Source organism: Myotis lucifugus, unplaced genomic scaffold (genome assembly GCF_000147115.1).
Source record: "Myotis lucifugus unplaced genomic scaffold, Myoluc2.0 scaffold_89, whole genome shotgun sequence".
NCBI lineage: Eukaryota > Metazoa > Chordata > Mammalia > Chiroptera > Vespertilionidae > Myotis > Myotis lucifugus.
Window position 1 is genome coordinate 3,975,185 of NW_005871137.1, and position 12,657 is coordinate 3,987,841.

Here is a 12,657-nt window from a genome sequence, read left to right on the forward strand (position 1 = left end):
AGCTACTGCCTCATGTCTCTGCTATCCTTTACAGCAGAACTCCAGCACTCAGACTCCCATTCACCTCTGTTCTCTCCTGAAACCCCTCCCATCAGGCAGTTCATCATCACCACTCCAATGAAACTGTTCGTACCTACATCACCAATGGCCCCACACTCTCACTCCTCATCTTACATGACAGCATAGCACTGGACACAGCTGAGCACTCTACCTTGAAACATTTCCTGCACTTGGATCTACCTCCCTGGCTACTTCTCAGTCTCTCTAGCTAGTTTTTCCTCATCTCTCTGATATTTAAATGGCATGCTCCATGATTATCCGGGACCTCTTTGCTTCTCTGTGTATCTGTTTACCTCATCCATATACCATCTATTAACTCCCAAATTTGTCCCTCCAGCTGGACCTCTGCTTTGAACTTCAGATGGCATATCTAACCACCTACTAAAGGTCTCTATTTGGATGTCCGTGAACATCTCAGAGTTAACATCCCCCCAAAAGAACTCCAAATCGAGTCTCAAATCTGCTCATCTTGCAGCCTTCCTCATCTTATTAGATAGCAACTCCATCTAACAGGTGCCCAAGACAAACACCTTGGAGCCACCCTTCACTCCTCACCACATATGCAATACTATTGCCTTTACTAACAAAATCAAACCAGAATCTAGCCACCTCTCATCATCTCTACTCCTATAATCCCAGTCCATACCACCATCAACACTTAAATTAATACAACAGCCTCCTAAATGGTCTATCTGCTTTTGTCTTTGCCCCTCAAGGTTAATCCTAAACTTAAAAACCAGAATGATCATGTTAAGTTCAAGTGTCAGATTAATTCACACTTTTCCTCAGAACCCTTTCATAGCTTTTCATTCACAGTGAAGCTAATGTCTTCCGACTGGCTTACAAAGCCCCACACAACCAGGAAGCCCTGTTAACCAGATTTCATCGTCTACCTTTCCCTCTTACTCACTCTGACCCATCTAACCTGCCCTCCTTTCTGTACCTTCATCACATCAGACTTATTCCTGTCTCAGAGTCTTTGCCCTTGCTCTTCTCTCTACCTGGAATCCACTTTCTATCATATCCCTTAGCCTGCTCCCTTGTGTAAGTTGTTACTAAATGTTATCCTGGTGACACTTTCCTGGCTGGCCTATTTAAAACTGAACAGATATTTCCATCACTTCCTATTCCTAATTCCTGATTATTTTTTTATAGCACTTAGTAATAGATCTCTGGAGCCAGTCTTCATGGGTTCGAATCTGACTCCAGCATTTATTAGCCATATAATGTTGAGCAAATTACTTCTCTGTCGTACTCTCAGTTTCCTCATTAATAAAATGGGGAAAGTAATAGTCCTGAGATTCCACAGGACTGTTATGAGTCTTACATTAATTAATAGGTTTGAAAACACTAGAAGTACTTGTAAATATTAGTTTTCATTTCCTCAGCAACTGTATCTGGAACACTATATAGTTTAACAGTTTATCATCTATCTCTCTCACTAGAAAGTAAGTTCCCTAGGACACTTGTTTATCTAATGCTGTATTCCTGTGCTTAGAACAGGGTCTGATAATGCTAAAAAATATATTAATTGACTAAAAAAAAATAAATGCATGTTTCCCTTTTTTAATTCCATTCAGCACCATTATGTTGGGCTAGGTTTGAACTCAATTACTGACCCTCTATGTCAGTGGTTCTCAACCTTCCTAATGCCGCGACCCTTTAATACATTTCCTCATGTTGTGGTGACCCCCAATTTCATTGTTACAAATTGAACATAATTAAAGCATAGTGATTAATCACAAAAACAATATGTAATTATATATGTGTTTTCCAATGGTCTTAGGCAACCACTGTGAAAGGGTCGTTCGACCCCTAAAGGGTTGCGACCCACAGGTTGAGAACCGCTGCTGTGGTATTTATTTCCCATTTCTTCTTGAGCCCACCTGTAGCATCCTTATAAATGGAAATCAAATCCTATTTTTACATATGAATTTTGTTTTTCTAATTCTCACCCTGGTTAGCTGATCTAATTATATCTTTGACCATGTCCGTTTACCCTAGATATTCCAGGCTCTAACTTCCACTTCCCTGTTAGGATTAATCCAACCCCCCACAAGGCACTCTCTCTCCCAGTGTTTCTCAGAGTGGAGATAACCTACATCAATCACCTGAAGAAGGAACCCAACTTGTAACAAAAATCCTCCGGGTGCTTCTTATAGATACTAGGACCCACTGGGTCCAGCAGACAAGTAATTGTAACTTTTTGCCTGTTTACCACAGAGCCCTTTAAGAACCAATGACCAACCCAGTGTGTGAGTCTACTCACTCCTAATGTTCTAAAGTTGTCCCATTACTGCCCTGTCTTAAATGGTCCCAAATGTTGGTCAAGTAATCTAGACAAGTTTATCATTGTAGGAGGCAAACATCTTCCCTTTAAATACATGATAAATGCTAATTAAAATATCAAGGCAATAAATTAAATCTTGAGCATTAGAAAAAAACCAGACCTTTCTTTTTCAATAGAATCTCATAGAATCCTGATATTTACTTCAAACAGAAATAATACAAGGAAACCAAAAAGGACAAGATTGGAGTCTGACAAATTCAGATTTTTTTTCAAGGATCAGAAACACAAACATACCTGATAATTCATGATGGCACGTAAACACATGATGCAGACATGCACGTCATCCTTCTTACTCACTAATCTTGAATTTTTCAAGGTTCTTCTGCTTGGCAAAGTATTATATCTACAAATAAAAAGGGAAACTTCTGTAACACCATAGATTACACTCTTAGCATAGGCACATGCACTTAAAAAAAAAAAAAAAAAGGATGTTGCTCTCTACCTTTACCTGCACCGAATTGAGGATTACAGGTCAAAACTATCAACCATAAACCCATCACCACAAAGCTATTTCCATACATTGGGAGGACCGCATAATTGTGTGCACTGGTCATCATTTGTCAGGCCAGATACCCATGGCAATGAAGCTCGACTTCACTCCACCATATAACAAATCAGACTGTATGTGGGATTCAACAACAGTCCCCAGCTCCTGATCAGTAGGCCAAGCAAGGTGTGCAGAGGTGATCTGAGGCAACATGCATGCAGACTGCATTTGCCAACAAGTGACAGGTGAAACTTAGCTCACATATAGACTTCCAATCTTTGACACTATTTTAACTGCACCTTCCCATGAGTGCTCTCGGGAGTCCAGCATTCAGAGTTTAAGCCTAGGCAAGGTCATATATTAGCAACTCTGATATCAGCCTGTGATACCAGACCTTAAGGGTATGCACAGCCGTAATAGCATACAAATGCCTCCACAGCCTGATCCCTCACCTACAGCCTGGTATGGCAGCTGAAACTTGGAGGAGAATATGCTCATATTTCACAGGATTAAGATGTTTCAACGTTAGGATCCATTCTAGAGACCCTGCATTGCTAAGCCATGGTAGTTCTCTCTGGGGATGTATGAGCCTGCAAGTAGTAAAGAAGTGAAATGTAAAGTAACAGGTGCAAGTGGAAAACATGACAAGGCTGTAAATGACTGCCTCCGAGGACAGTCTTCCCTGCAACTCCGAGCCTGAAATGTAGCCAAATGCAAAAGTTGTCAACTACTAGTTTGCTATAGACAGAGTCAATGACAGAAGTGTTCCACAAAATAAGCCACAGCCCGCCCTTCTTGAATTGAGCTAATTAAAACTTTAAGGAAGTTATGATTAATATTGTTTTCAAAAGTCCCCTACGTGCAGGCTAGGAGTTGAAAACCGAATTGACAGTTTTGCCTGAAACTATTCAGCTAGTTTAAATTTTATTTTCTATTAAAAAAACCATCAAATGGAAGAAAGATGATTCTTTCACACGAGCCCACTAATCAAATACATTTTTTATTTCAATAAGTCCCTTGCCTCAATATACCTGAATATTTAAAATCTGTTTGTCTGTCATGCCAGTTATAAGAATGCTTTACTCAAGGATTTCCCACATTATTCACACTGGGAAGTAGAATTTCAGCAATGGAAGTTGGCCTAACTCATTTTTGAACGCAAACACGACGTTAAGAAAACAAATTCAGATTTTGACGTGTGTAAGCCCAACTTCAACATCTAAAATATGGCTTTAAAATGTGTCACTGTGCCATAACCCTGGCTGAAGCATGACTGCTAACACACTTGATGGAGTGTGCACAGAGATTGATGCACCTTCAAAAAATAACCACACACCAGTCTGACCCAATATATGTGATCTTCTTAGTCTACATCTGAAATTCTTTCCCTTCCTCTACCATTCCTATTTTAACCTCAGTTTTGCGTTTCTTCATTGAAATCACTTGTTAGGTGTATAATAGTTGATTAGAGGGGTAACTGTCATTATTAATTAAAAGCAATTACTACTAGTTTCAGGGTAAGTTTAGAGAGAAAGAAAAGGTGATGTCCAGGGAATCAATTTTCCTTTGCTAAATTTTATTCCTGTGCAGCAATGACTGCAGAAGATATACTGACCAAAGCAAACAACTCTTTAAGGAAGGTGGAACAGGCCAGTCTACAGTCACACATTTCTGCATCACTTCAAAATAAAGCTTAATGACTCCAGAAAGTAGATCAAATTTACACCTTATGGTGTTTCCTAAGAGATGTAAAGTACAATAGCAAGTTCCTTACTTTTATTTATTAATCTGGTTCTTCAGCTATATTGTAATAAGACTCTAAAAAGCCAAAATATTATCCTAGCCAGTTTGGCTCAGTTGATAGAGCATCGGCCCGTAGACTGAAAGGTCCTGGGTTTGATTCTAGTCAAGGGCACGTACCTTAATCCCTGGCCCTGGTCAGGGTGTATGCGGGAGGCAACCAATTGATGTCTCTCTCTATGTCTATCCCCCTCCCTTCCAATCTCTCTCAAGATCAATGGAAAAATATCTTCAGGTGAGGATTAAAAAAAATAAAAAAGCCAAGTGTCTTTGTCATTACTTGCAGAGAACTAGCACATGCATATTTATCAATATTTAAAAAAATTAGAAAATATACAATATATAAGATGTTAATAAAAAACAATGTATTTTCTTTATTAGTGATAGTCTGTTAAAAACAATAGAGCTAAGCTTTTTACTAAAGTGCATGGTATTTAATCTAAAACTATTTTTCTCCAATTTTTGTTCATACTAAAATAGAGTGGGTATTAAAGGCAACAATTGAACTTACGTTTAAAATCATTGCATTACAATAAATACAAAACCACCACCACCACCAATAAGAACAAAAATCATAGCAATGACAGCCAAAGAGATCTGTGATTTCATTTACACCAACCTTTCCTGATACAGATGAGAAAAATGAAGCCCAAAGAAGTCAGCTCCTCATAGCAAATAGAGGGAAGAGGTGAGATGAGACCAGACCAGATCCCACATCTCCTCACTGGGATTCAGGGAAGCCACTTTCTACAAGTTGCTCTCAGTCTGACTCACTGACACAATCTGTCTGGTTATCACGTGAAAAAGCTACTGCCCACAGCCATACGCGCTGATAAGTTCCTTGCCAAATGTTCCCATCCTGTCATCTTGACAGTGTTTTCGGCTTTGGCCCTCCATGGGTATCATTCTCCCGGTGATCACTTCACCACTAGGATTAAGGCTTCATTTACTGTACTGAGAATAGCAGCATCTGAGCATCTTCAGAACACAGTGGCCAATCCACTTGGTAAGCAAAGTTTTCAAATCTTTATCCTCTATCACTAACCAGAAAAGTGAGAACTTTTTTTAAATTAATAGGAAATTTTGGTCTATACTATATTTTTGAAACACTCATTTTAAAGAATTTTCTCCCATTAAATAAATGTACCTGATTAAAGTCACAGCTCTTTACCTCTGCAAATACAGTATTTGCCAAGGACTTAGTTTAGGGTCACCTTAAACCTGCACGGTTAGCATGCACATTAATCTACTCTTCAGCATTCATGTTTTATTGAATTTGACAGTCTATATAATAATATTTGGTTTATTTGCTTTATCATCTGAGTCACTTATTATACCTTTTTTTTTTCTTTTTTGAACAGGTTTTAAATTCAGCTGCAAAGTGATACTATCCAAGAAACCCATCCTCATGAAGCTGGTTTTAATGAAGTCCACCAAGTTGACTCCAAAATCCCAACCACAACCAGATGCATTAGGACTAACAATTGACGCAGCCACTTCACCACAACAAAGACACCTGGACAAGGTGAGAAGCACTGGCCTCTGGGGCTCTCTGCCAGCATCAAACATCCAACAAATCTCTTGTCGAAGCCCCAGAGCTTGTTTTATTGAGCATTTACTGTTTATGTTAGACTCTCAATGCTAAGGGAAAATGAAGGATAAAGATGTTGCTTTGGTCCTCAATGCCTTACCATCTAGGGTAGAAGCAACAGATGATTAATATCGAAAACCTTTGTATTACGATGTGCTTTGTCCATACCAGCCCCAGCCTACCCTGTCTGTCACATACACATTATAAATGTGTAAAATAAACTCAATAACAATACACACACCTGCACAGCACAACATGTTGGAGTGAAGACAGTCACACCTTCTCAAAGGAGAACTTTTTTACAAAGCATCACAGTTAAAATCCCCATACAGTCATCCTTCTCTGAACCAAGCCAGACTTAACTGAGTTAATATAGGCTTACTCTTGGTAACTGTCTTTAGGCGTATGAAAGTTGTTTTTAAATGGGGCTCTCATTCAAGAAATAAATATAAAAGGAATGGAATGAGTATCATGGAGGTGACATGACAATGAACATAATTGGACGTAAAATAGTACCAATTTCGATTCAAAGCATACCTGTCTTATGGTTCCTTGAATGGTGAAATTACAAGATACTTCCATTCATTACTTCTGTCTATACGTAAAATGTTCTACAATAAATGTGAATTACTTTCCAAATAAAGAAAAAGAACACTGCATAAAAAAACTATTGTGGAGGGTATAGGTTTACATCCCCCTAAGACAGCGGGCTGGCTGGAGACTGTGACCATAATGCTTTTCCCATTTCAATCACCAGGCGGGATGTTTCCTAGAAGGCCTCTGAGGTGGAGAGCGGCCCCTGATCTACCCTCAAAGCACAGGTTAGGGTTTCTGTGATGAGGCCCAATCCCACCACAACACATGGAACAAAAGAAGCAAGTATCACCATCAGAAAAACGAAGCCTTAAAAGTCCGATTCCCTGGTGCTGCGAATGTCCACCTGGAGGTCAAAAAGCCAGAAGACAATGATGAACAGTTTCTACAGAAAAAGGATGAGGGTAACTGTAGGGCCACAAAATTCTACCAGGTGTATGAGTCACACTGATTCCCTTAGGTGGCACTGGGAAATCACAGCAATAATTGGCCACCAATTAAAAATTCAAACAGCTCAAAAGAAACTAGTCACAACTGCCAAACATCGGATGTACAAGGTGCTGTTGCATAATCATGTTAACACAAGTAGATATAATTCAACATACTACCTCTGAGAGGGTATGTAAGGCCGCCTGCATCCGGTTCTACAACAGAACCCTTAGGCTAAGCTCTCTTCACCTTTCACAAGCACTGATCTATTTGAATACACTTTCCACAAAGACCTGAGCTTTAAGGGAATTAAGCTGGTGACTCAGTAGGAGGTAAGAGTAAACTAATACCCTTGTTCTAATCACGTGTTCTGTTAGACAATTACATAAAGTGAAACGAGTTCCTATAATATTTCCTTCCTGAAGCTACTATGAAACTACAGATAGAGACTATTTGAACCGAGCCAGACTGAGGCCGTCCACAGTTCACAGGGGTATATTAAAAATGCCAGGCAGCACTGGTGCCTGCATGGTCCCCTATGGATAACTGAGGCCGATGAGCTTTAGTCCTGTGCCAAGTAGTATGTCTTGAGTGTTCCCAGACTCTGTCAACAGCTAACGGTGCATGTTACTTTAACTGACACTTGAAATTGGCTTCTTCACTAGTAGTTCTCAGGACTCGTGGTACATCACAGCTAACCTATAGGAAAAGGAGGAAGAAGGGGCTTGGAAAGAACTTCAACTCCACTCACCCCGCTCCACTGGCCGCCAGGCCAATGGTCTGGACTGTGATTACGGAGCTACTGGCTTTCAAGGCTACTGTGGAGCTGAAGAGGGAGGGAGGGGAATAGTATAAGTTAAAACACCACAAAAAATCTTGGTTCTTAGATTCACTTGTTTTCCCCAAATCGATGCTTCCCAGATTGCAGAAAAACTTTTCTTTCTAGAGTACTAAAAAAAGTTAGTTCTAGCATACTTTCACCATCCAAAAAAGACCACTACTGCTTTTATGGATGAGAGCCTGTATAGGGGTCTTTACTGTGCCGTTTTCACTGACATCCCATAAGAGACATTTAGAGATAATTTCCTGCCCAATGTATTCATTCTGAATTGTAACAATTCCTTCAAGCTGATGGGAACAGGTCGAACGAGATCCTGAAACAACTGGGTCTCTCTGGTGTGTCAGGACAGGCTCCCTGAGATGTGGGGATCGGAGAAAACTCCCTGGATTCCGAAGGGAAAAACAGCGGAATGAAATATTTATGGAGTGGCTGTGACCCAGGCCTGGACTATCTAAATCCTGAGACACCCTCTTCCCCCAGACGGGCAAGCAGAGCTTTGGGGCTCTGAAGCCTGGACTTAACAGAGAGGTTTCCCAGAGGCAGAAAGTAGCCCTGGGTCTAATTTTTGGAGCTCCTGCCTTATGTAGGAAAAATAACGAGGAGGAGTTACTCAGGGCTGTTTTTTGAGGTCAAGCGTTTTGAGAAAATTCCATTTTTTAAGAGGCCATTTTCACAGAAACCTTATAGGAAACGGATACCACCAAATTTCTCAGGCCCTCTTCTCCGTCAACTCTGAGAATGGCCTATTATCTTGTCAAGCACTGAGCTAAAACGAAATGCTACCCCGGCATTCAGAGATGAGACACTGTCTGGGAAGGGCTGCCAATTGGAACTCAGAAAGTTCCGTGAATATGGAAAAGAAACGCATTACAAAACTGACCTAAGATCAAAACCAAAGAGTCATGACTCTAACCACTTGTATTAATTTTATGCACTGGTAGTTATATATACATGAAATAACTGAAGAACTTATAAATTAATGCTAGTATGAGTACAAGGCATTTTTAAAAGCAATTTTTACAAATATCTGTTAGATAACGTATAGAAAACATTTCCTATTCGGGGCTATGGCTGCCAACTGCTAACTGAGCCACCTAGTTCGTATGCGGCAAAGAATCTGCTGAGGAGCAGGCAGTGAGCAGCTCAGCCTGCACAGCGCTGGCCACAGGTGCTGCAGGGCAGGAAGGTAGTTCTGTTCTGAAAGCCCTTCAGGATGACTGATGGATGAGCGCCAATCATCAATAAGTCGACTTATTCTAATAAATGACAAGGCAAATAAAACCCCAATTTTTTTATTCCTAAAAGCACATACACACACATAAAAGGGCAAGGCCAGCAAAGGAAATGCAGGGAAGTAGCCCTCTTGCATTTGCTTGACTACAGATTAGACATGTAGGAATTTCTCTTGCCAACTATATGTTAGTAGCCTGCATTATGTCTGATGCTCCTTGGAGTTTTGGTTAGAGTCCTGTTTGGCTGTCCTTCCACCACTCTTCACTGTCAGGGAACTACAGCAATTCTGAAGTAGGTCCTCCTGTTTGGGAATGTAACAGACAAGTGGGACTACATAAAACTAAAAAGCTTCTGCACGGTAAGGGGAAGAATTAGAATGAAAAGGTAGGCTATGGAATGAGAGAAAATACTGGCCAAATATCTGATAAGGGCTTAATATTCAAAATACATAAGGAACTCCTAAAACTCAACAGCAAGAAATCAAATAGCCCCATTCAAACATGGGCAAAGGACTTGGATAGAATTTTTCCAAAGACACACAAATGGCCAAAAGATATATAAAAAGATGCTCATCACTAATGCTCAGGAAAATTTAAATGATAACACCTCATACCTATATAGACACTTGCAAAAAGAAAAAAAGATTAGTGCTGCTGATAAGATTGTGGAAAAATGGGAACTCTTGTGCACTGTTGCTAGAAATAAAAATTGGTACAGCCACTATGGAAAACAACATATGAAAGTTCCTAAAAAAATTACAAATAGAATTGCTATGATCTGACCCACTTCTGAGTATTTATCCAAAAAAATACTCAAAGACATATCTGCACTCCTGTGTGTATTGCAGCATTATTCACGAGAGCCAAGATGTAGAGATAACCTACCTAAATGTCCATCGACGCGTGAACAAATAAAGAAAATGTGGTAAATACACACACTGGAATATTATTCAGCCTCGAGAAAGAAGGACATCCTGCAATATGCAGCAACATGCATGAACTTGAGGGCCGTGGCGGAATGGCCCAATTAGAGAAGGACAAATGCTGTATAACTTTTTATATGAGAGATGTAAAATAGTCAAACTCACAGAAGCAGAGCATAGAATGGTGGTTGCTGGGGCCGGGGGAGGGGAGGAGGGTATAAAGTTTGATTATTCCAGGTGAATAAATTCTACAGATCTGCTGTAAAACGTATGCCTATAGTTAACAATACTGTATGGTACACTTGAAAATTTGTTTAAAAAGTACATCGCATGTTAAGTGTTCTTATCATATTAAAAAGTAAAAGCAATACATTAAGAAGCCAATGATGATAAATTTAAGAATGAGTAAGTAATGTGTCTATGATCATTCTGGGAGTACAAGAAAAAGACCACTACTCGTGAGCAAAAGCTAGCTGTGATCAAACACTGCATTTTGTTCAGAGATCTACATCTGCAAAGCACCAAACAGTAAACCCCAATATGGAAGCTGCTGTTCACCCAACGATTCCTTGAAATAAGTCTGATCACACATCTGAAGTCGTAACTTATGCTCATATCTAGATATGTTCTTTCTTTCCTTTTCTTTTTTTCATGTGAAAGTTTATTTAGAAAGTCACAGAGGTAGAAGAAGTGAGCTGTGGAAGAAGTGAGCCAGCTGGGCTGTGTGGGCTCAGGAAACAAGAGAGGCAAAAGAAGGGCCCTCGAGGCTTTGGAGAACAAAAGGCAAAGAAGACATGCCTGGGGGGGAGAAGGGGAAAAGGTGCAGGTGAGCTGGAGAGAGAGCACACTGGACATTTTCTTGGATGTGTGCTATGTACGCGTCTGCCTCTCCCTCTAAGCCTGTATTAGCCACAGAGAACATGTTACTGCAGAACCTTGAATGAACATTTTCTGAGCTGACTTAACCAGGCTTTCTCAGAGTCTGTGGGGAAACAAAAAGATATTTCAAAAATCTCCTGTGGAGCTTCCATGCCAACATTTGTGAGATTTGTCATTTCTCCAGGAAAAAGAAAAGTTATATATATATTTTCTCGTATAAATCGTACTTTCAAACAATCTAACTATTTAGATATCAAACTAATATCTACCTATAAATAAAGAATAGTAACCAGACCTACCTTGAAAGCTAATAAGGGTTCGACCCAACTGGAATGCACTGCCAACTGGCTCTGTCACATAATTTGGCATAACTGTACTAGCCCCTTACGGTTCCAAAGTCTGGGTTAGTAGCACTCTACCAAGATTTGGCATTTTAGGTTTCGTCTTTCTTACCCTTCAGACATGGCATCACTTGGGGATATTTTTTCTATCACTTAAACATAAAATTTATGATGCTAAAGGGGAAAAATGAGTCGAGCACTTTTCTATCGCCAAAAGAAACAGAGCTTAAGGAGGTGAATCCAGATAGTTCAAGTGGGAATAAAGGGAGAGAGGGAGACAGAGACAGAGACAAAAGTACACAAAACTCCTAATGAACCTTTTTTAAAGTCACTGAAATTTTCTGTTCATCTCCATTCCCCCTGATAGGACCAAATGGCATCTAGAACAGAAGCCGTAAATCAAAAGGTCTCAGTACATGCTTTTTGAATAGAGTAAGTGAATGAACAGTCTTCCATCATATGAATGGAAGCATTGCTGGTCTTAACTTTCTGGTTTTTCATTATATTTCCCTTTGTCAAAGGCATTCACTACCAGTGACTAATTAATCAGGATGCATCTCTATGTGAAGTGTGCAACAAAGCCATCTATCTCCTGTGACCTTTAGATAGAAATATTTCTGTTTATCCCAAATTATCTCCTCTTCTCATAAACCTTCAGTAAATCATTACCATTGAACTAAAATGACAGTTCAGTAGCTTGGCTTTCAAAATATTACATCAACTGGTTCTAAAGTACTTCCAGCACGACTCATCTATTCATTGTTTCCTAAACAAACCAGGCAGTCTTACCACTGGACCACTGCTCATACCACCTTCCTCCTCCTCCCCTTTCCTAGTCACACCCCAAGTCTTACTCACTGTACTTCATATCCAGACCACGCCATGAATCTCCCGTAGGTTCTGCTGCTCATGCTAGCCTCTAAAGCAGCGGTTCTCAACCTGTGGGTCGCGACCCCTTTGGGGGTCGAACGACCCTTTCACAGGGGTCGCTTAAGACCATTGGAGAACACATATATAATTACATACTGCTTTTGTCATTAATCATTATGCTTTAATTATGTTCAATTTGTAACAATGAAAATACATCCTGCATATCAGATATTTACGTTGAGATTTATAACAGTAGCAAA

The 12,657-nt window shown here is 39.9% G+C and overlaps 1 protein-coding gene across 1 annotated transcript in view; it reads right to left on the minus strand.

Moving 5' to 3' along the window:
- Positions 1–12,657, minus strand: part of FMNL2 (formin like 2) — a 299,629-nt gene that overhangs the window by 60,325 nt on the left and 226,647 nt on the right. The window contains exons 7-8 of the mRNA XM_023756136.1: positions 2,645–2,753; positions 2,172–2,287 (exon numbers count right to left, since the gene is read on the minus strand). Of these exons, the coding sequence (XP_023611904.1) occupies positions 2,172–2,287; positions 2,645–2,753 (225 nt within the window). The remainder of the gene's footprint in view (positions 1–2,171; positions 2,288–2,644; positions 2,754–12,657) is intronic.